The sequence below is a fragment of the Equus caballus genome, chromosome 1 (assembly GCF_041296265.1).
Source record: "Equus caballus isolate H_3958 breed thoroughbred chromosome 1, TB-T2T, whole genome shotgun sequence".
NCBI lineage: Eukaryota > Metazoa > Chordata > Mammalia > Perissodactyla > Equidae > Equus > Equus caballus.
The window spans coordinates 35,600,020-35,625,424 of NC_091684.1; the positions used below are offsets into that span (position 1 = coordinate 35,600,020).

Consider the following 25,405-nt stretch of genomic DNA (forward strand, 5'->3'; position numbering starts at 1 on the left):
CTTGCACATATAAATGAAAGTCTGCTAATTTAGGGGACTACAGAGAAAAAGATTACTTCTAAAAAAAAAAGACCACTTCTGTTTTCAAACTTAGTAGTCTTAGTCTGTTCAGGCTGCTATAACAATACCATAGACTTGGTGGCTTATAAACAACAGAAACTTATTTCCTACAGTTCTGGAGGCTACAAAGTCTAAAACCAAAGAGCTGGCAGATTCAGTGTCTGGTGAGAGCCCACTTCCTGTTCAGAGACCACCATCTTTTCGCGGTGTCCTCCGCATGGTGGAAGAAGGAGAGAGACCTCTCTGGGGTCTCTTTTATAAGGGCATTAATTCCATTCATGACAGCTCCACCCTCATGACCTCATAATTACTTCCCAAAGGCTCCACCTCCAAATACTATCAAACTGTGGATTAGGTTTCAACATAGGAATTTGGTGTGGGGGGAGAAACAGTCAACCTATAGCATTAACGGAGGAGTGCAATCTGGTGAGCCATTATTTCTATGAACCTTTCTCCTCTATAAGCCATTTCTTCTATGAATCCTTCTGATACTTTTAACTTTCTACCTTACATACTGATCTGAATGCTACTTTTAAACTATAAATGAGAACAGGATTTGTGTGACATGCACAATGCTCTGCGTATAAGGTATTTAAAACACTCAGTAAATATTTTACTTTTTTAAACTAACATAGAATAAAAATTGGCTGTTTTTCTTTTGGTGTACAGTCTATAAGTCTTACCACATGTACAGATTTGTATAACTACCACCACAACTGAGGTATAGAACAGTTCCATCACGCCAAAAAACTCCATCATATTACCTCTTTTTGGTCACTCCTCCTCTAACCCCTGTAAAACACTGAAATGAGCCTGAAAATGGACTTACAAAGCAGATTACATGCCAAAGTAGTAAATCCTGCTTCCTCCCATCTCATGCTCCCTCACATCATAGCATTTCAATTTATGTTTGCAATGTGATCATCACTGACTTCACCAGAAAGGGCTTCTTCTAAGAAGCTCCTTCTTTTCCTGGAATATAGTCGGTGCTAAGATCTGCTTGCTGAATGAACAAGAGAGGATTCAGACAAACAGAAATTAGAGAGAGGAGGAGAATGACAGATAACTCATTCTGGCTAGAATAAACTACAAAGTACAAGCAGGAAAGAACAGAGCATTACATTTCCTTGCCCCCAAACCCTCAATAGTCCTTAGCATCTATGGAAAAGTTTTAACTCTTTATTCTAGCATTAAAGGCTCTTCACAATTTGGACCCAAATTATCTTTCCAACATTATTTCCTACTACTCTTTCTACAACTAGAAGAAATATATGTCTTTAGCATACCTGCAACCCACTCCCAGTTCTTTGACAGTGCCCTTTTCCCAGCCCCTACTGAAGCAGTAGACCAAAGTGACCATATTGGTATCTTATGGTCTTGCTCTTCAGTCAGCACTGATTAGATTGGACTGCTGAAAAAACAGAGACAAATTCATTCACTGGCTGAGACAATCAGGTTCCCAGGATTTTTAAATAGGAGACTTGAAGACTGAGTCAGTCAAAGGATGGTAGATGCTTGAACTGATAAATTGTGTAGAGTTGAGATAGTTATACAGGGCTTTTGCAGGTGGAAACCAAGCATTGAACAATGAAGAGACAGAAAAGAGATGAGAAAAACAAAGCATCTCTTGAAAGGCAGAGAAACCATTATTCCAGGCACTCTGTAGCTCAGGTATATTTTATATTTTATCTTCAAAATGTCCACAAGATACACCTACAATAAACACTCCTTCATTTAAGGTAACTTAAGTGGGCTTCTGTTCCTTAAAATTACATGAACCCTAACATATCAGCCAAACTCAATATTCTTTTTCACACATTCTAGACTTTCCTGCCTCTATGCTCTGGTTAACTATATACACATCTTATTTCCTTTACTGATGTACAAACTAAGTTGGTTATACGTACCTGGAACTATAATGCACCAAATTTAGAAGATTTTTACTTTTGTGCATCAAATGACACCATCAAGAAAGTATAAAGACAATTCATAGAATAGGAGAAAATATTTCCAAATCATGCATCTGATAAGGGTCTAGTATCCAAAATATATAAAGAACTCATATCACTCAACAACAAAAATACAAACAGGCCAATTAAAAATGGGCAAAGAAACTGAATAAACATTTCTCCAAAGAAGATATACAAGCACATTAAAAGATGTTCATCATCATTAGTCATTAGGGAAATTCAAATCAAAACCACAATGAAATACTACTCCAGATCCACTAGGATGGCTACAACTGAAAAAAAAAAAAAAAAAGGAAAATAGTAAGTATTGGAGAGGATGTGGAGAAACTGGAACCTTCATACACTGCTGGTGGGAATGCAAAATGGTGCAGTTGCTGCAGAAAACAGCTGGCAGTTCCTCAATAGGTTAAACATAGAATTCTTATATAACCCAACAACTCCACTCCTAAGCATAATACCCAAAAAAACTGAAAAGAGGTGTTCAAACAAAAACTTGTAAACAAATGTTCATAGTAGCACTATTCATAACACCTAAAAGATAGAAATAACCCAAATGTCCATCAACAAATAAGTGAATAAATAAAATGTGGTATATCAATACAATGGAATATTATTCAGCCATCAAAAGTAATGAAGTACAAATACATGCTACAACATGGATGAACCTTGAAAACCTTATGCTAAGTGAAAGAAGCCAGACACAAAAGGCCATCTATCGTATGACTTCACTCATATGAAATAACCAGAATAGGCAAACCCACAAAGACAGGACACAGATTAGTGGCTCCTAGGGGCTTGAGGGAGGGGGAGTGACTGCTAATGAGTATGGAATTTCCTTTTGGAGTGATGAAATGTTCTGGATTTAGACAATGGTGATGACTATTCAACACTGTGAATGTATTAAATGATACTAATGGCAAATTTTATATGTATTGTACCATAACAAAAAAATTTTACCAAGTTTCTAAAACTGAGCTTCCAATTATGAGTTTTTAAAACATGGTCACCAGTTTAATTAACAGACTACATCCATATCTTTAAGTAGGAATAACTATGCCAGGCCAAAAGCCATATCTAAACCACACATTTTTGTAAAATAAGAACTATTTCAAGGAAATTCACTTTTTTTTCTGGCTCTATTTGGTATTAAATATATTAAGTAGAAAACTAAATTCCATTGGTTAAGTCTTTATAAACAAAATACAAAAATGATTGTTTGGGGCCGGCCCAGTGATACAGCAGTTAAGTGCGCACATTCCGCTTCGGCAGCCTGGAGTTCACCAGTTTGGACCCGGTGCGGACATGGCACCACTTGGCAAAGCCATGCTGTGGTGGGTGCCCCACATACAAGGTGGAGGAAGATGGGCACGGATGTTGGCTCAGGGCCAGTCTTCCTCAGCAAAAGGAGGAGGATTGGCGGCAGATGTTAGCTCAGGGCTGTTCTTCCTCAAAAAAAAAAATGATTGTTCACATCGAAAATTGTTTATTCTACATGAGCTGTTTCTAAGTTTTATCAAATCTAAAATGCAGGTAAATATTTAAAATTATTAAAAACTCTGGTGATGGTAAAGAAGTGTCATTTAGTATGGATTCATAAGAGTAAATAAAATGACAAAAGATGTATGTGTTGGCTATCAACAAAAGATCAAAGAATAAAAGATAGAGAACAAGAAAAAGCTAGACACATCTAGTTCTACTGAAATTCAGAGTAATTTGTTTTGCTAATTAGAAAAGCTAAAGAAAATATTTACTTCACAAGTGAAAAAAGTATAAAGAACGCTTCAACACTTGCAATAGCATTAAGGCAATATTTATAATATAAAGTTTGACACTTCTTTTACATTATAATATTTTCAGTTACTGATGCTGTATTATGGATTTTACCACAATCTAAATAAGTTAGTCCTTAAAACATGGGCTGTTTTACAAACCCACTGGTAATGAAAGACTTTCAGGCTTCACCAAAGTTAAACTGATGTAGCTAGATCTACCCAAAGACAACCAAATTTAAGGGTGGCAGATCCCAAGTCTGTCACTTTATTTAGTCCTTCAAAAGAGTACCAGAGGTGAAATTATTTATGCCTTTTTGTACAAACCTCAACTATTTACATATTATATCTACCTACTTGCCTGGGGATGAATCTATTCTCCTGAGAATATTAGAGTACTTATTACAGCTAATATACAACTGAACTTGCTTATTTAACTTCCTAACATATTTCAGCTCTAACTCCCCTCCAATATTCAGTTCTTCGGTCCTATCTTACATTGGCCCAACTGATTTCTCTCCTACAGAAACATCTCCCAAAGACGGATACCAAATATACTTTGAGAAATGAAAGTAACAAGTGGAGAGCCTCCCAGAGTGACAAATTCGAAGGTTCCAATCATCTGGCTACGTAAATTCTGATATCTTTAAATGAGTTTTTAATCCAATAAATCTTTGTGTTCCTATTAAATATAAGGCTCCATGTCTCTGCGGAGAGACAAAAAAAGCAAAAAAGACATCTTCCCTATCTCCAGGGAGTCTGCATCTTAGTAGAAGAGACACATATCCATACAAGTAATTATGGAAGCCTCAATACTTTGTCTTTACCTCATTCAGTTCTCAAAAACTGGTGATGGGTATACTGCCACCAACCACTTTGAATGAAGCAAAGTACAGAATTTTTGTACTGGATGTCAAGACCTGATTTTACAACAACTTTACACTCTCAAGGTTTTTCCCTCAAGTTGTTTCCTTTCTGATTCAAGGCAGCAAACAACTACACTAACAGCTATTCCGACTCTTTTCTCCTTCATCAAATTCCTTATAAAACACGGTAGACATAATTTTTCACATAACTCTCCATTTTCATCTCATCCCACTTTCCTCAAAACAAAAATCAGGTTCAAAGTTTACCTTCATTGAAGCTTCAAAAAAAGGCTACTCATACAAGCATATGTCACTCAATTTGTTAGTTATCCCTTCTGACAGAGACTGAATTTAATGTTACATCAACTTATCTGGATACCACATTCTAATAAAGAAACTGACAAGCACCCATAAACTACCAGAAGTATATCCAAGCCTCAGTTTCTCAAGTCTCAAATCATCTGCCACACCACTACAAGAATCACTGTTCTAAAATGCAATTCTAAGCATGTTGCCTTTGTGTTAAAAACCCATGAAAGGTCCTGTGCACTGCCATCTCTTACGGAATCAATTCAAATTGCTTAGTTCTGTCACACAAACTCCTTCATAATTTAGCCCCTATCTTTCTGCCTGGGTTTTTGACACCATACCTCACCTGCCCTAAGGGCAGTCATACTGATGAATACCTGAAGTCCCCAAAGTGCTGCTATTTCATGTAGAAATTCTGCATATGCTTTTGTGAGCCTGTACTGTCCTCAGTCTCATTCCAATCCAAACCCTCTTCATTGGTGAAAGACCAACCATTCGTTTCATCTACTGTGAAGAGTTCCCTAACTTCCCACCCCAAAGTTACTCACTCCTTCTTCAGTGCTACTGATGCATCCTTGTATCTTCTTTTATAAACTGAATCAGGTAATTTGTAAATACTGATTTATATGACTCCTCCATCTTAAGTTTATTAATAAAACATCCTATTTATCTAATTTCCTTAGTGCTTCATATACATAATAGGGCTCAAAGAGCATTGTCAAATGAACAACTCCTAAGAAAACTGCAAACTAACTCCTAAGAACTGTATATGCTTAGCTAGGAGAATCCAAAAACAAAAAAAGGTTCAGTAGCAATCTTTAAACTTCTAAAGAATGATTATGTAAAAGAACTGACTTGTTCTTTGTGGCTCTAAAGGGCAAATTAGGACCAGGAACATTACAAAGAGATACACTGTGCTTCTACATAAAGAACCTTCTAACAATTAATACCCTCAATAGGCTGCTTTGAGGAAACTGAGCTCCTCGGCTGAACAACATCCATCACGGGCCTATACTCTCTAAGAATAAAGAGGCAGACACTCGGCTCTAGGGTTGTTGTTATTTTGTTTTATTTTATTGACATTTTGCTCCTGTCTGACCTAGAAGTACTTCCTGAATTGACAGTATGCATGATAGAAACTATCTTCCAGTAGCATAGTTGATACCCCTCTCCTGACCAAGTTGATGGCCTTTTTTTCCCACATGGTCTTATGATGTTTCCATTAACTGAACAACTAAATCAAAAGCTATTTTGGTGTTCTCATATGAGAGCAAAACAATCTTATCTCATTAAATATGCAGCTAGTTATTACTTTACTCAAGAAAATTTTAGTTATCTTCTAAAATTTTCCTTAATGAGTATAATTCTCAGTTATTTTATTTGTATGCCCTGTTTTGAAAGTTAATCAATGTCCTAGTATTCTCGACAGTGTTAACGTGCTTCTGGGAGTATATCACAAAGATGGGTATCATCCTCTGTTTATGCATTCAACTACTGTGCTGTTTACCTTATATAATAATTATTTATCAAAAGTTTTATTTTATTAGTCCTTAGATAACAAATTTTGGTGCTCACCACTCAATTGTGAATCACAACAAATTCTTTGTTTTCCAAACAACACGCAAGGATTATCAATCTCTTTAATTCCAGATAGTACCAAAGAAGTTAAAAAGTCAATCCAAGGATTGGGGGGTGGATAGTGACAGGAGTGTCAAGGGTCATGTAAGGAAAAGAAGCTACTTAATCACTCTTCAGAAACACAGAAACTACTTATTCAGTTGAGACCTTTCACCGAGTTAAAATTTCAAAAACTTACTTCAGAACTTAAATTTTTAGGCACTATATCTTCCTGGTAATGAACAATTAATTTTCTACTAATGTGTGAGAGAGATTTTAATTCTGTTTGCTAGATTTATCATGATGCTTATAGAAGAAATTTTCCTTTTAGCACTGGAACTCAAAAATACACCGTGTAAAACTGTATTGCATTTATCTTACCCTTTGATATGTGTACTTTTTACAACGTGAATCTGTCACACTAACCAACCTAAACTTTCCCCCCCATTGGATCTTACTGAAATTCGTTGTGAAGAGCTGACACCTTTATGATATTTAATGCCTGTTGAAGAGAGGCAGTTGTTGTAGGAATCCTTAGCTTCTTGCTGATTTTTTTTTTGAGGTCACAACAGTTTATAACATTGTGAAATTTCAGTTGTACATTATTATTTGTCAGTCACCATATATATGTGCCCCTTCACCCCTTGTGCCCACTCTCTAACCCCCTTCCCCTCTCATAACCAGTAAAATGTTTTCTTTGTCTGTATGTTAGTTTATCTTCCGCGTACGAGTGAAATCATATGGTGTCTGTCTTTCTCTGGCTTATTTTGCTTAACATAATGCCCTCAAGGTCCATCCATGTTGTTGTGAATGGGACGATTTTGTCTTTTTTATGCCTAAGTAGTATTCCATTGTATATGTATACTACATCTGTATCATTCATCCATTGATAAAAATGCTGCAATAAACACAGGGGTATATAAGTCTCTCTGAATTGCTGATTTCAAGTTCTTTAGATAAATACCCAGTAGTGGGATAGCTGGGTCATATGGTATTTCTATTTTTAATTTTTTGAGGGGGGCCGGCCCCATGGCCAAGTGGTTAAGTTTGCACACTCCACTTCGGCAGCCCAGGGTTTCTCTGGTTCAGATCCTGGGCACGGACATGGCACCACGCATCAGGCCACACAGAGGTGGCGTCCCATGTACTAGAACTAGAAGGACCCACAGTTAAAATATACAACTATGTACTGGGGGTATTTGGGGAGAAAAAGCAGAAAGAAAAAAAATGAAGAAGAAGATTGGCAACAGTTGTTAGCTCAGGTGTCAATCTTTAAAAAAAAAAAAAATTTTTTTTGAGGAATCTCCATACTGTTTTCCATAGTGGCTGCACCAGTTTGCATTCCCACCAGCAGTGTATAAGGGTTCCTTTTTCTCCACAACCTCTCCGACATTTGTTATTTTTTGTCTTGGTGATTATAGCCATTCTAATGGGTATAAGGTAATATCTTAGTGCAGTTTTGATCTGCATTTCCCTGATGATTAGTGATGTTGAACATCTTTTCATGTGCCTATTGGCCATGAGTATATCTTCTTTGCAAAAATGCCTGTTCATATCCTCTGCCCATTTTTTTATCAGGTTGTTTCCAACAACCTAAACTTTTAAAGCCTAAATTAAACTTTATACACACAACCTACCATTAAAAAATATTTCAGTTGTGGGGCTGGCCTGGTGGTGTAGTGCTTAAGTTCACACACTTCGCCTCAGTGGCCCAGGGAGCAGACCTACACACCGCTTATCAAGCCACACTGTGGTGGCATCCCACATACAAAATAGGGGAAGACTGGCACAGATGTTGTGTGTTAGCTCAGCAACAATCTTATTCAAGCAAAAAGAAGAAGATTGGCAACAGATGTTAGCTCAGGGCCAATCTTCCTCAACAACAACAAAAATTTCAGTTGCACAATATGGCCTATTAAAAGGCCATGAGGAGATGGGGACATTAGGGACATTTGGAGGGAGAGGCATAGCAGATATCTTTAAGGAAAACATGTTGCCAGAAACATCCACAAAGGCCTTCAGGTAAGCAGAGTTGAAAGATAAATATGTAGATAATCTGTGGTAATACTCTGAAGCCCACAGGCAAAAGCACAGAGCTATCTTCCAGATAACATTTATTCTCTCTAGCAATTTTTCTCTATACAAACCTCTTCAAATTTATTCTCTAACAGTTTCTCCTGTCTCTTACCATACCTCCACATCCTCAGATTTTACTACTACTATTCCATCATCTTAACTGGAATAGTATGGAAACAAAGTATCTATCTTTAGTTTTATTTTATATTCCCTGTCCTGCTTTTCAAAAGCAGATCACATGCACATTTTATGTTTTTCTAACAACAAAAAAATTAAACTGTTGTAGTCTTGGAATAACTTTTTTCCTGGGACAACAACAGAAAAGTATCTCCCCTACTTGACTAGAAGATGACTACAAACAGTCTAGATGAAAACCAGATTTGGAAATCCTAAACAATGCCCAATGTATGATGGGTAATTGTACTGACAGTATTTGGGAAAATATGAGAAAATGGCACATAATTTGATTTCAAAAGTATCATGTTTGGTTCCAAACTTAAAATGTTTTAGTCTGTGTGGGGTTAGAGGCAGGCAGACGGAAACATTTTTTAACCAAGAAATGTATCCCAAAATAAAATCCAAATTAAAAAGAGATCAAAAAGGTAAATTAAACACATTACCAAGTCCACTCTTAAACTAGCTCTAAGTAGCAGCATAACTTATAGCTTGGTTTCCTAAGGTAAACTTCTCTTAATTGCAGGAAAGAGCCTGCTGAAAACCCAGACAGTCACATGGGTTTCCCTCTCTTTCTTCTTTTGGCCACAGAAATAAGACGTTCAAGAAAGGCTGAAGCAGCAAATTCTGGAGGGAAATAAGCCATGTGCAATGTGCAGGATTTTTTCTTAAAGGCATGGAAAAGAATTACAACCAACAGCAGAAGGAAGGAAAATTAACATCATTTTTGATAAGCTACAAAACAGGAGAGGTAAAGTTAAGACTGCACATTGAAGAGACCTGAGTAAGGTTTTGGGAGTTAAAGCTTTCCAGGGAACAGGCAAGCATGGCTATCTAAACAGCATAAAATGAAAGTAAAAGACCCTTCCCACTAATAAAAAGGAAGCTAAGATTTAATCAGGCAGAGATAATTTCTCAACCTAGTGAAGGTTAGCAAAATCCTCTACATTTGTATTTATTTGGGTTCTCTATTGTATCTCTATTTATACTCATCAATTACACAGAACCTAAATATGATCCCATTTTAAATCAATAATGTAACCTATAAATGTATGTTGTACCTTCTTTCATTAGTACCTGAGTAGACCTTCCTATCAACAATTATTTCAGTAATTATAACTTGGGAACCACTTGGAAATCCTTGTTAAAATATTTGGATTCCTGCTGGGCCCCACCCAAGACCTACTGAATCAAAAGGGTGGGCAGGGGTGTCAAGGAATCTGCATTCTTTACAACCGCCACCCTCCCCAAGTAATTTTAAACACTGAATTACTGTAGTAGTAAGGTCCAAGCAACTATCAACCAGAACTACCTGGGGACATCTTAGTGTTCTTAACAGAGTTCCTAGGAAGAAATAAGCAGCCTCAAAAAGGACTGGCTTTCCCTTTCTGAATACATTTAGAGATGGGTAACAGATGGATCACCTCAAAATCTCCAAATGTTTCCACTCTTCCCCAAAGCTTTCCTACCACAACACACTAAGTATGAAATGTATGAGTAAGCCAAGTTAAACATTTCATGAACTTAAACTAAAAAATTGGCTTTGCCTATCTATAAAAGTTCCTTAAAACAGTAAAAGATACAAATATTTTCATCTTTCCCAACATTCCCTCCTTTCCGTTCCTTCTCAGATTTGCTTTTTAGTCCAAGTTCAAGACTTCTGGAAATTTTATATCACTATGCCATTTAATACGATCCAATCCCAAATACAAATTACATTTAAAAATCTACTATACAAATTCTTCAGGCAGCGCACAAAAAAATTCACACCAGTCTCTTCCTTTCTTTAAACCAGTGGATTTTTGTGATGCAGCTGGGGAAAGTATTGTGGTAGTCTTGCTGTAGTTTGAATAATAACATTTGAATCCTCATTGTATGTCATATAATAAATACAAGGTACCCAGACTATTATCTCATTTAATCCTCATGATAATCATTATTATCCATATTTTATGGATGAGTTGCCTAAGGTCCAGAGAGGTCAAGCAACTTGTCCAGAATTACACAGCCAATAAGCCAATTCAAACCCAGGCAGTCTAACTCCAGAATCAGTGTTTTTAACCACTGTACCATCCTGTAGTCTGAAGACGCCACTTGCCAAAAGCAAGTCATCCGAATCTGACTTAGGTAGGGGCTGTGGATTCTGGAGAATCTAAATTTTCTCAAACGCGCTTTAGGTAATTTTGAAGTATAACAAAGGCTAGGAACTACTGTACTAGGCTATTAGTTTGCCAAAGTGGACCACTGACAACCTTTGAAAAAGAACTCATGGTCTGGAAGTAAAAGTCTCAAATTTCAGTTCACTGATTAACTAGAATTAACTTATCACCCTATTTTCTCTCTCCTACTTCAAAGAAATTATAAGGAAAAAAAGATCCAGAATTTGCTACAGAAAAAAATTAGAGCTGCTGGCCTGTACTGTCTACACATGAGAAACTAAATAAAGATCACTAATGTTTAGCGTGATTACTGTGGCAGACTTACACTTTTACTGAAAAAAAAACTGTCAAAGTAGAATTTACAGTTGAAGGGTATATTTCTATCTCTGGCAACGTTCTCATTTTACAGATGAAAAAACATCCTGTTTTTTTAAACATCCTCTTTAACTCAGTTCACATTTGTAATATTTAGCCAGCAAATATTTGAGGTCTACTACAGTGTGCAAGAGAATCATGTAATATAAAATCACAGTACATTAGAGCTGGAAGGGACTCTGAATCTCCTAATTTCACAGATGAAGAAACAAAAGTCAAGAAATTTATTGATGTGCCCAAGGTCACACAATTATTTAATGGCAGAAGCAGCTACCCAAGACAAGAGTCAGGTTTCTTATTACACCAAAAGCTGTGTTTTTGTTCATAAACTTATCATTCATAGAAATCAGCATATTAGCTTCAAACTCTAGGAATCAGATCCACAGTTAATTAATGAAAGAATCAGAGCTAGACAGTCTGACTTGGGGCAAATAACTGTAAAATAAAAATAAATCCTACCCTTCCTAGGTCAAGGAATATTTCAAGAATCAAAAAAATAAAATAAAGGAAACCTAAAAATAATTTTAGAAAAATATAATATTATGTAGAATTAAGATATACTTTCACATTTTTTTCTAAAGGCAAATAGGTAGTGGTTGTTAAATCTTGTAAATACTGCCCCAATTAGCCTGAACTTTGAAAATCACTGTTCTCGGTCCACCTGAAAAGCAACTCATTACCATGTCTAACTCATTTCCAACAATAAATTAATACCACCTTACTAGGTGTTATCTAGCAAATAAAAAAGCTCTCTGATAACAGCACTGTCAATTTCCAGAGTATTAAAGGAGAAATAAAGTGACCCCTGAGGTTCCTTCCACTATAAAACATTTCTGATTTTACAGTAAACACGATTGCTCCCCAAATGAAAATCCTTTAGTCAATATCTCTATGCTAAATAAAGTGTAAAGTTAAATTACTTGTAATGTACTAATGCTGGTTTCTTAGCTGGGACAAATGTACCACAGTAACTTGATGTTGACAGCAGAGGAAATGGGTGAGGGGTATACCAGACCTCTCTGTACTATCTTTACAACTTTTCTGCAAATCTAAAACTATTCTAGGGGCCGGCCTGGTGGCCCAGCGGTTAAGTGCGCACATTCCCCTTCTCCTGCCAGGGGTTCGCTGGTTCAGATCCCAGGTGCGGACATGGCACCCTTTGGCAAAAGCCATGCCATGGCAGGCGTCCCACATATAAAGTAGAGGAAGATGGGCATGGATGTTAGCTCAGGGCCAGTCTTCCTCAGCAAAAAGAGGAGGATTGGCAGTAGTTTGCTCAGGGCTAATCTTCCTCAAAAATAAAATAAAATAAAACTATTCTAAAATAAAAAGTATTTAAAAAAATAAAAAGTAAATCTCTCTGCCTATTTTGAATAGTTTTTTCAGAAAATTTCTGCCAAACAAGAAACCCCAAGTTAATATTAGAGTAACAATCTGTTTTGCTTATTGGGGTATAGTGTTAAAATGTTAATTTAGTTTAGCACTTCAAAATAATACATCTCAGGGGTTAAAATTACCATAGCCCTACAAAAGTTGGAGTTTCCCAACACTTTCTACCTAATTTATATTCAGATTATCACATCTCTAACCATCCACCTTAAAATCAGGAATGAACTTTTAAAGTGAAGCCCCCGAATCCTGAATTTCCAGTGGTTTAGTGTAGAGCCCTATAGCGTTTTGTGATTGGTTTGTTTTAAGAAAATACTAGAGAGGGCCAGTACCGTGGCCGAGTGGTTAAGTTTGTGCACTCTGCTTGGGCGGCCCAGGGTTTCCACAGTTCCGATCTTGGTTGCAGACATGGAGCCGCTCAAAATGCCATGTTGAGGCGGCATCCCACATGCCACAACTAGAAGGACCCACAACTAAAATATACAGCTATGTACTGGGGGGATTTGGGGAGAAAAAGCAACAAAAAAAATAATAAAATACTAGATTGGGGGGAGGGGCGGAGACACGGAAAAGATACAAAAGGCTCTTGAGCATTAGTTCCCCAATCCAATATTTAAACGGGTAGCTTCACAACACTCTAAAATCCTAACAGACTCTTATTTTTATTCTAGAGCAATTAATTACACATTCTTTCAGCTTTTCTAAAATTTTAAACATTTTAATTATATTAAGATGTAAGTAATGTCCAAAAGTTTCATTAGTCACAAAGAAATGAATATTTCTGCATTTATTTTTATAATCTCTTGTAGCAACAAAAATACTTAGATCAAGATATTCCTTTATTCTCCTTATAAACAATTACACCAACCTGTATTAAAGAACTGCTTGCTTTGGGGAACTATAAAAATCCTTTAAAACTTATCAGAAGTTTGATATTTTGCCATTTCTTTACTGAGATGTTTAAGGGATTTTTTTGAGAAACTGGTTTTGAAACTCTAGTTTTTATTTTAGTTGACTGGAGGAATACACACTGCAGAACAAATAAGGGAGCCCTATCTGACAGAGGTCTATGATGGCTCCGTCGGTGAATTATGATTCTGTCAACTAGTGTAACTTCTTGGTAGGAAAAAGGATATGGTTGATTTTGTTGTTTCTGAGAACCTTAAATTTAAAAAAATTATAACTGTAGGACTTTTAAATTCTCAATATCATAATTAACAAAAACTATATATTCTCAACAACTTCCATGTTGGGGAGAATGGTGACTGCCTCGATGTGAAAAGAAATCACAAAAAGAGCCTTTAATCTTTCCTATTCAGACTAACTGTAATAAAAAGAGCTCTGTGAAAATACTTTTCTGCCACAACATTTAGGAAGTTTCAGAAGTCAATAATTACAGGGAAAGCTACATGGATCTATATGTTCCAGAATCTACAAAGTCTATTTTTTTTCAGATGGGAAGAAAAAAATCTTCAATACTGTCTTCCCTACCTTAGCTATGCCCATTAAGGCCACCAAATTCTTATGATTCATCATGAAGACTGTAAAAAATTATCCACACTATCAGGAGACAGGAGACTCAAAAGTATTAAATGGTTTTAAAAAAATACATCTATAAAGAGTTTACCTAAAAAATAAAGCATTCTAGCTTGAAAACAAGTAAGACATGAATTTGTTTGAAGGACCATAAAAATGGGTTAAAGCTACTTTCTTTTTAAAACAGAGTAACAAACATACCCTTGAGGAACAAAAGCTAGCCTGGAAACATAAGAGATTTTTTTTTAGTTTTCATCTCCTCACAGCTGAGTTGGCAATAGTGGAGGGTAGCGGTACCCCCCTAACATTTCAAATTTTATAGATAGGAAAGGGCCAAAGATCTGAGGGAATGTTACTTCTAAGGTTCCCACAGTCAAGTCACCATAAACACTGAGAGATGCCCATGTGAAACTGAGGCAAGCCCCAACAGGGACTCGAACAGAACTCACCTAATCTAGAAGGGAGGGTAAGCAGGAGATGATAAGGGCAATCCCATCCTGGACCAAATTCCTTTATGATTTCTACCCTACTCAATGCAGCTCCTGTCAATGATGTGTCTTAATTGAACACATTGTAGGAATTGTAGAAATAAATAGATTGCTGTAAAACACTCCCCTCTCTTTGCTTAAGTTAAAACAAACATGAGACTATTCTTTAAAAGTATTTCTGTTACAGACTTTTGCCCTGTTAAGAGAACGAGAGGAAGTGGAAAGGAAAAGGGAAAGATGGAGGATAATCAGGTAGGAGAGAAAAAAGCCACAAGTGAATAAAAGTTGTGATTAAATGTAAACCTGGACTGAAAATCAGGAATCCTGGTTTCTAATTCCAGCTTTGTCATTAGCTAACTATCTTCTTTCGACAATGAGCTTCGTCATCAAAAAATGAAGTGGAGGTAGGGCTTGTACCCAAGAACAAGAATACATCCTAGAACAAGATATCCCCAAAGGGGAACCTCACCTGGACCTTCAGAGTTGAGAAAGACAACTGTGCACACGAAGGAAAAAACCTCTTAGGTTGCAGGAGCAAGGGAAATTTCTGATTATTCTGCCTCGAGATGGAATATTTGTTCAAAATTATACTACCTAGAGAAGAGTACAGAGGGCAGGTCCATGAGAGTTGCCACTTCAACACAATCTGAATGGAGTTCTTCACACCAGCACTAGGTACTGCAAATTCAGAGATGAATGTCATAGTCTCTACCTTTAAGGCGTTCAGAATCCAGTTAAGGTTTTGGGTAAATGCTAAGAGAAAAACTGTGCCTCTGTCTGACTCTGCCCTTTCCCAAGAATGTTATATAAAGGAAGCAATGACACCTAGAATCTTGACATTCATATCTCAATTAAGAAAAATGAGATTGAGAGAAATTAACTTTAGGGCACCCAGGTTTTCTCACTTCAAATCCACTGCTCTGGTACACATGATTAGTGTAGCCATATGAATGTCAACTAGCTATATTAATTAACGTCCTAGTAATCTACAGGTTAAGGAAAATTTTTTTAAATATATCAAAGTTCCTGCCTACTGTTAATAATACGAATGTCTCTTATAATAGATTTGCCTTCTTATTGTTCACAAATTGCAATGCATATATATGTATACATCTTCAAACCAAATCCCCACTAGCCCGCACTCCACCTCTAAATCAGGGACCATTGTCCAAACCACCTCTATTCTCAATGGGTGGCACAGAGCAAGTACTTTGGATATACTGGTTGAATCAGGATCTCCAAAGCCCCTTCCCAGGTCTAAAATTGCCTGACACCTGACATCAAAACATGACCAATGAACACCCAAAGGCCACACAAGGTCATGAAAACATAAGTTTAACTCACCTTGAGAGCTTTTAAGATATTGCCACTACAAGCTTTAAGTATATTTTTGCAATTATAGACACAAATACAGATCTCACTAGTATATATTTTGTCCTGAGTAACAAAAACTTAGGATTTCCCAATCTTGATTTAAACAACTTTATAATTTATTTGCAAGTTTATACAAGCAGGAAAAGTAAGGGATGATGAAGTAGAAAAAGGAATAAGAAATATTAATTAAAGTCAGAACACTGAGCCTGTGTCTACAAATATACACAACAATTGTATAGTCCTCTACAACTTGAACTGCAGAATTTGTTTCTTTTATTTCTGGTTTTTGTCAAGATCCCTGAAAAGGGAACAAAACACAGGAGAAACAACTCTGAAAGGGAGAGTTTTACAAGTTGGGAATACTTTCCTATCTACCTAGAGACCAAAAAAAAAAAAAAAGCGGATCAAAGTCTGACTCGAGAAATTGCTTTTTCATTAATGTGCACTGAGATGAGTATTTTCTGACTACTTATTTATCCCTATCAAAGTCCCCTTCTGAAATCTGCAATATCCAGCACCATAATTTAATTTCAAGAATAGCAGGTCAAATCACATACACAATACCATTAAAAAATGAAAAAGAAGTTGCTGAAAAAAAATTACAGGCCTATCTGGCATAAGTAAAGAAGAGACATTTTCTAGATAAAGCGCCGCAGAAATTTGGCTTTAAAGGCTGGGATCAAATACTAAACACCAAACTGCATTTTAATAAAGGTTACCGAAACAAATGGTTAAACACTGAAACACAACCCCTTCTAATTTCAGGAATTCTGAAACTACCTGAATAGGTTTAGACTCCGCGCAAATAGACAGCTCTGCAAAATGACTTCCCTTTCTCTTTCACAACCACACTCGTACACACAAACCGCCGCACCGCCCCTTCCAACTCTAATCTATGTCGTACAATCAAAAATAGAAAAATTGGGGACGGAGAAAGTCGTCTGCTTTTCCGGAACAGGCAAAACTGTACATCTGGCACTAGCATGCTCGCAAGAGCTGAATACACAGAAACCAGGTACGAATGGCAGGTATAGCCTCCAGGCAACAGGGGCACGGAGAGATTCGCTGCCCACAGAGCTCCCAACTTCTATAGACAACACGACACAGATCCAGTTCCTCTTTCCCTGGTAACAAATCAAAGCCAAGTCCTGACGCAAGCGAGTGCCTGCACGGAGGCGGCCCCAGAGCCGCCCTCCGCCAGCTCCCGGCCTCGGCCCCGGCCCCGGCCCCGAACCCGCCCCGAGCCCCGACGCAGCCTGCACTGTACCTGGCGAAGAAGTCGGCGAAGCCGCCGCTCCGTCGAGCCCGGGTCGAGGTCCCCGCGGGGCCCTGCTCCACGGCGGGCGAGGGCGCCTGCGGCCCCGCCGGCGGCAGGTGGTCGCGGGCGCTCTGGCGGCGGCTCACCTCGAACGTGTTCCGCGAGTTCAAGAGAGCGCCTGCGAAGCCGAGGCGCGGCTCGGCGCCCGCGGCCCCGCTAGTCCTCTCGGCCGAGGCGGCGGGGGACGCGCCCTCCTCGGGACGCCCGGCGCCGGCTCCTGGCTGCTCCAAGTCCTCGCTGCCGCTGCTGCCGCTGCCGCTGCCGCCGCTGCCCGCGCCCTCGGGCTCTTCGGTGTCCGCCGCTGCCAGGCAGCAGGTCCGCAGCGGGTCCTCGAGCTGCGCGGCCCAGTTGGACCGGCTGCCCGCACCGTCCGCGCCCTCGTCGCCAGGCCCCTCCAGGCAGAGGCGGCGGTGGCGCGGCTCCCGGCCACCGGCGCGGGCCAGCCCGCGAGCCTCCTCCAGGTCGTGACAGTCCTGGCCGGGCAGAAAGCCCGAGTCCCCGTTGGTCATGCCTCCGTGCCGCGGCGCGCGGGTATCCGCCGCCTCCGCGCCGCGGTACTTGGAGCCCGAGTCCGGCGGGCAGGCGTGCGGGAGCGGGGCTGCGGAGGGCGGCGCGGCGCGGGGCTGGCCGACGGCGAGCGGACAGTAGCACAGCCCAGGCTCCAGCTGCCCCCCGGCCGCCGCGAGGTAACGCCGAAGGAGCTGCTGAGGCGGCGTCTCCTCCTCCTCCTCCGGCGGCTCCACAGCGCCGGCGCCTCCGCCAAAGCCGCCCGTGGCCCGGATCATCTTCCCGTCCTGGCCCGCAGGCTCGGGCGCCAGCACACGGAGCAACTTGGGGTTTCTTCCCGAGCAGGCTCCGGCATCCTCCGGACCCACCATCTGGGGCTGGGTGAGCGCCGCCCGAGGAGGCGGCGGAAGACTTCCCGGCGCAGGCTCGGCCTGGGAACAGCCCTGAGTGCTGGGGCCGCGGCGGCAGCCGCCGCGACGTTCCCACACCCACCCCTCCCACCCCGGGGCTCGGGCAGTTGCGGGAGGGCGGGCACGCGCCTGTGCTCGCGCACGCGCAAAAGCCGAACGGTTCAAGCCGCGGCCGGGCGATTCCGCGAACCATAGAGACAGTAGCTAGAGAGACCGGCTCCGTACCACTTTGGCTGCCAATCTGGGATTTACATCTGGATGGTGGAGGCTGGTTGGTCCATTCCGAGCATGACAATTCTTACGGAAGCACGGGTATGGCTCACTTAGCAAATATTCGCTTGAAGTGCTTAATTTATGGGAATAGAATACAGGATGTTACATGTGAATAAGACCTTCCAGCTCTAGTGGGTGTCCAATCGACTTTAAGCTTTTTATATCCATCTCCATCGCTGTTGCCACAATTTAGGGCTTCATCGCCTCGTCCCAACACTCTCCCTTCTCCACTTCATCTTCCACAATACTACCAAAATTATCTCTCTTATCTAACACCACATTTCATCACATCGCTCTTCTTAAAGATTTCCTCTATTACTCAAGGGGGGAAAGGAAGTGGAATCAGGCAGAGAGAGGCCATTGAAATCATTCCAGCACCTCGTGATAATGGATTAAAATGGGATTTGATAACGATTGAGTGGAAATGAAGTGTGTTTAAAGTCGAAATCACAAGACGTGATAACTGGTCAGATATAAGGAATGATGGAAGAGGGAGGAACCAGCAATTATTTCAAAACTCTTGAGACTGAAATTGATGTGGTCTGAAGAAATAGGGATTTGGATTGGGAAAAAAAAAACTTAATAGGGGACATATATCTGGTCAAGTAGAAGACTGAGAATATACAACATATAGTTAGAGTTCTAAAACTTGGGTTAGGGCTTAGGTTTGGGGAGGCAGATTGAAGAGTCATCTGCATAATGCAACTAGGTGAGTCACAAGTGACATCACCTAGGAAGAAAGAGTAAAGATAGAGGTGGGGCAGAGACGCAAAGCTGTCATTATTAAAAAACGTGTACTGCAAGGAATTGAAAGAGGCACTAGTTGTGGATAAAATGAAGCGGTAAATATAGACCATTCATTCTAGAAGTATGTCAATGAAAGGACAGACATCAGGTAATGGAGTAGTAATTAGAGAAAGCAGGATTGTCAAGCCTTTAAAACAGTTTTTCTTTTTTTGTTAAGATTTTATTTTTTTCTCCCCAAAGCCCCCCAGTACATAGTTGTATAGTCTTCGTTGTGGGTCCTTCTAGTTGTGGCATGTGGGATGCTGCCTCAGCGTGGTTTGATGAGCAGTGCCATGTCCGTGCCCAGGATTCGAACTAACGAAACACTGGGCCACCCACAGCAGCAGAGCACACGAACTTAACCTCTCGGCCACGGGGCCAGCCCCAAAACATTTTTTCTTATAAATATATATACATAGACACAAAATAGTGAATATGAGTAAAAATAAAATATGTAAATAAAATGGACACCCATGTACCCAGCACCCATTTTAAAAAACATCGTGTCTTTTATAATGAGCATTTCTAAAGGCCTTATGGAAGGACTAAGTGGCAAGGACATAGTTAGCAATACATTTATTGTCAAGACCTTTCAGAAGAAGAAATGACTTCTAGGACACAGGAGGAAAAGTTAATATGGGAAGAGAGAAAATATTTGCAAATCAAATGTCTCATAAGGGGCTAGTATTCAGAATGTATAAAAAACTCATACAACTCAACAACAAGAAGACAAACAACACAATTTAAAAATGGGTAAAGGACTTGAACAGACATTTCTCCAAAGAAGATATGCTCATAGCTATTAATAGGCATATGAAACGATGCTCAACGTCGTTTCACCTAGTCACTAGGGAAATGCAAGTCAAAACCACAATGAGAGATAGTAGCCACACCCACTAGGATGGCTATAATCAAAATGGAAAATAAGAAGTGTTATAGAGGATGTGAAGAAAGTGCAACTCTCCGACATTGCTGGTAGAAATGCAAAATGGCACAACTGCTGTGGAACATGTTTGACAGTTCCTCAATAAATTAAATGTAGAATTACCGTATGACCCAACAATTCCACTCCTTGGTATATACTCAAAAGAATTGAAAACAAATGTTCAAACAAAAACTTGTACATGAATGTTCATAGCAGCACTGTTCATAGAAAGCAAAAGATGGAAACAACCCAAATATCCATCAACAGAGAAACGGATAAACGAAGTATGGTGTATACACACAATGAACTATTACTCAACCATAAAAAGGAGTGAAGTACTGATACATGCTAGAAAGTAGATGAATCTCAAAAAATTTATGTTAAGTGAAAGAAGTCAGACACAAAAGGTCACATATTATATAATTCTATTTATATGAACTATCCAGAAAAGATAAATCCAGAGAAAGAAAGCAGATTGGTGATTGCCATTGGCTGGGGGGAGGGGGAAATAAACAGAGCCTGTCTAACAGATATGCAGTTTTCTTTTGGGGTGATGAAAATGTTTTGGAGCTAGTTACAAGTGGTGGTTGCATGACATTGGGAATACACTAAATGCCGCTGAATTGTACTTTTCAAGTGGCTTTATTTTATGTGAAGTTTACGTCAATAAAAAAAATTTAAGGGGCTGGCCCAGTGGTTAAGTTCGCATGTTCCTCTTCAGCGGGCCTGCGTTTGCTGGTTCGGATCCTGGGTGCAGACATGGCACCACTTGGCAAGCCATGCTGTGTTAGGCGTCCCACATATAGAGGAAGATGGGCACGGATGTTAGCTCAGAGCCAGTCTTCCTCAGCAAAAAGAGGAGGATTGGCAGCAGATGTTAGCTCAGGGCTAATCTTCCTCAAAAAAAAAAAAAATTAAGTTAATATAGGAGATATCTAGACATAAGTATAGTTATATGATGGTAAAGATGAAGGTAGCAAATCTCAGGTTTTTTTCTTTTCAGCCTTTTTCCTCTCTGCCTAGAGAATTTATCCTTGCAGTTTTCTTCCTGCTATCAAACCTTTCCTAACTTGTTAACTTACTCCTTTCTAGTTACTACTCTATTTCCCGCTCTGTGAAATCATACTATTTTAAACCAGTTTCTCTAAATGGCTTGTTTTGTACATCTGCTTCTTCTCCCATAGTCAATAGCAGCAAAGGTTTTATGAACCATAATAGTGCATACAACCCTAATATTTTTTCAGTACAGTCTTCAAAACTGAAACACCTTTATATTTTGTAACTTTGTCTACAATAATATGTATTGCATAATAAATTGTTAGTGGTTCTTGTTAGTGGTTAGTGGTTATATTTCTCACTTTCAACAATAAAAGTTTCTCTCTTATCTGATAAATAATATCATATCCTATTTAACAAAGAAAAAAATCTACTTTCAACGTGTAGTATATCCTTTTTGCGGTCCTTAAGAGTTTAACATTAAAAACTTTTGATACCATGTTACATTTCTACAACTTTAGGCATAAATAATATATCCTGGTATTCCTATAAATCAGATGAAATTATTATGATGAGAAAGGATATTCTCAGTCTCTGCTGTAAAATATTAATTAACTTAGTTAAAATATGGAAAACTATTGGTATACTTGGGTGCTTACATTTTCTAAGAAAATGTGACTTTCACAGAAATTCTCAAAATATGTATAATTGGTTATATTCTATGTGTATGACCCAATCCTCATTATTGAAGGGTGAAATATGGTACCATTACCCCATGTTATCATTTTGCTACAATTATACTCAATGAGAGTACAAATGCCTAAAACAAAAAGCCTCAAAACTCCTCCTCACATCTTTCTTTAATCCTCATCCTTTTCCTTGTTATACTGGGTTTCCAAAAAGCATTAAAATGTGCTTTACCTTCTATCGTGTTAAATCACCACCATCACCACCCACACACATACCCTTAGAGCCATGCTGTGGCAGCGGCTCACATAGAAGAACTAGAAGGATTTACAACCAGAATATACAACTATGTACTGGGGCTTCAGGGAGGGAAAAAAAAAAAAAGAGCAAGATTGGCAACAGATGTTAGCTCAGGGCGAATTTTCCCAACAACAACAACAACAACAACAAAAGCTACTCAAGTAATTCTAATTTACAGCCATGGTTGAGAAATACTACCTTATAGCTACAACCTTATCTCTCTGCTTCCCTGAACAAGCAAGCCTCTTTAAAAAGATGTTTACACATTGTATACCTCCAGATGCAATACCCTGAGAAGGACACAATGTGGCCAAGAATGTATAACCTCAATCTAATCGCACAAAATCATCAGGAACTCAAAATGAGGAAAATTCTATTTCAAAAAATGAAGTGGGAAGACTCTATTCTTCAAAAAATGCACATATCATAAAAGGCAAAGAAAAGCTGTGGATATGTTCAAGATTAAATAAGATTAAAACAATATGAAAATTCTACCCAATACTTGCACCTAAACTGGATTTCATACTAGAGAAAAGAAAAGCATTCTATGAAGGACATTATTACACCAGCTGACACAGTTGTCATATGCACAGTGAATTAAAAAAAGGTGTTGATGTAAATATTGATATTTACAATTGATAATTGCTGTATCAGTTCTATAAGAAAATACTTCCATTCTTAGGAAATGCATACATAAATGCATATTTAGGATACAGGGCCATAATATATGTAATATGCCCTCAAACGATTCAGAGATAAAAATTATGCATGCACACACATACACATAGAGCAAGTGATAGAGTAAATGGAATAAAATGTTGACAGTAGGGAAATCTGGGAAGGATGTATGGGGTGTTCCTGTACTATTTTTATGTTTGCAACTTTTTGTTAGTGTAAGATTATTTCCAAAAAGAAATTTTTTTAATGTCTCCATTTTCTCTCCTCCCATTTACTCCACTCTAGCTTCTGTCTGCAGTTCTTTACTCTCATTAATGACTTCCTTGTCCCTAATCCAAGAGAGAGTTTTCAGTCTCCATCTTGCTTGATTTTTCAACAGAATTTATACTGTTGATCACTTCCTCCACTTTGAAACATTCTTTCCCCTAGGTTTCAACCTTTTAAAAGAAACTTTTTCCTTAGTTTTCATTGCTCTGTTGTCTCTGTTTTTCTCTCGTACATTTTTGGCTGTTTTTTCTATGTACTCTTTGGGAAGGTTCTTCTTCCGTAATCCAAGTGTAGTGGCTTCCTATTCTCTTAAAGACAGAAACAAAATCTTTTTTGTGACCTAAAAAGCTCTTCATGGTCTGTCTACCTGTCTAGCCTCCTCTCCCACTTCTCTTCCAGACTCCCCGAACTTCAGTCAGATTGGTCTTCTTTTCATCCTAGCTGCTACAAAGCTCCTTCTGCAAGCATCTGTATCTAGGATATTCTCCATGCTGACCTGGGTCTTTGTTATACTGACTTTTATCTACCTCTCCAGCCTCATTTCACATTTCTCTTCTCCTCACTCACCGTGTTTCAGATACATCACTCTTTTCTCTGTTTCTGAAATTATGTGCTACGCCTCTTCTCCGTAAGGGTCTTCATGCGTGTTGGTTCCCCTGCCTAGAGGGCTCTTCCCCACTTTGTTAACCTAGCAAACTCCTACTCTTTCTTCAGAACTCAGTTTTAACATCACCTCCTCAGAGAAGCCTTCTCTGACCTCCCCTCCAATTGCTTAGACTGCAGTTATATAGTTTCATAATACTCTTTTTCTTTGTAGTCAGTCTCTTAGCTGTAATTTTATAGCTTTTTGGGCAGGCGTTTGTACACACACACACACACACACACACACACTACACTGGAGGCTCTGTAAGGAGAGGGAGTATGTCTGTTTTGTTCACCTTCTTAGCAATAGTATATAGCACAGTGCCAAGCACATAGTAGTTGTTCAGTAAATGTTTATTCAAGGACTACATGAATAAATGGGTGAATAAAACTACTATCAAAATACCTGTCTAGTCCCCAGGAAATTCCCAACTCAACAGAGTAAGCATATCTATAATCCTCAAGACCATGATTCAGAAACTGCTGTATGCTTATTCCTATTTATACTCTTGAACTCATGTAATTTCATCATTAATGGATGTATGTTTAACCTAAAGATGGTTTGTTTTGTATGAGTATGCACTAGGGAAACCTAAAATATCTGCAGATTGTCCTCACTATATACACATCTGAAAGCTCTGGATCTTTGATGATGAACTAATTAAACAAAAACGTGGTCAATATATCCATTCTAAAATTGTTTGACAAGACATGGAAGAAATTTGGCATCAAAATCCAAAAGAAAGTTCTGTAAAGCAGTGGGAATGGACAATCTTCTGTAGGACTATGCGACTTGGATTGCTACTGAAATCATCTTCAACTTCCACAAATGGTTTAAATTCCATGCATGCCTGATAAAGCCTCAGCTGGTCAGAGAGGGTGACTAGGACTAAGGTTGTGGATTATTGTTAGAAAACCAGTATTGAAAGGATGTGTATTGCAGATTAACTCAGCAGGGTGAGATATGTGTGGGAAATGAATGATAGTAAGATCACAAAGCAGCTGCCGTTTGGTAGACCACAGCAGGACAGCCACAAACCAAGAGACAGATGAAATGCTTTAGAAATGCACACTGATCCTTTGGGGAAGCAAACTGATGCCACACATCAAGAGGCACTGTATTCCTACTCCCTGGGATCTGTCAAAGGGAAATCATTCAAAAGAATAAAATAAAAGCTGTACACAGCTGTTTATAGCAAAGTGTTTAATTGTTAAAAATTAGAAATACCTAAATTGTCAATAATATGGGAAGTGTAGGGAAAACTAGGTATATCGGTGAAATAATATGAAGATATTCAGATGATATAAATGCAGAAAAATGGGGAAATTATACAAAATGTTAAATAAAATGTAGAAATACACGATTGCATATCATCATTTATACAATGATGTATAAAACTGCATATCTAGCTTGATAAAGGTCACAAAGTTTAGACATGAAAGAAGAATAATGG

General features: G+C 38.8%; 1 protein-coding gene and 1 long non-coding RNA gene across 5 annotated transcripts in view; one reads left to right on the plus strand and one right to left on the minus strand.

Moving 5' to 3' along the window:
• The window catches only part of TBC1D12 (TBC1 domain family member 12), an 81,001-nt gene extending 62,463 nt beyond the window's left edge, over window positions 1-18,538 (minus strand). For 2 of the 4 annotated variants that reach the window (XR_011436791.1, XM_005602359.4), the window contains exon 1: window positions 17,430-18,538. Coding sequence is in view for 1 of the 4 variants with exons in the window: in XM_005602359.4 (XP_005602416.4) it covers window positions 17,430-18,358 (929 nt within the window). In the remaining 3 variants the exon portion in view is untranslated. The remainder of the gene's footprint in view (window positions 1-17,429) is intronic. The other 2 variants (XM_023642245.2, XM_023642254.2) reach the window with 2 other exon arrangements.
• LOC138923311 (uncharacterized) lies at window positions 370-4,489 on the plus strand. Its single transcript, XR_011436792.1, has 2 exons — window positions 370-486; window positions 4,326-4,489. It is a non-coding gene; the product is annotated as an uncharacterized lncRNA (long non-coding RNA).
• Window positions 18,539-25,405: the final 6,867 nt, after the last annotated feature.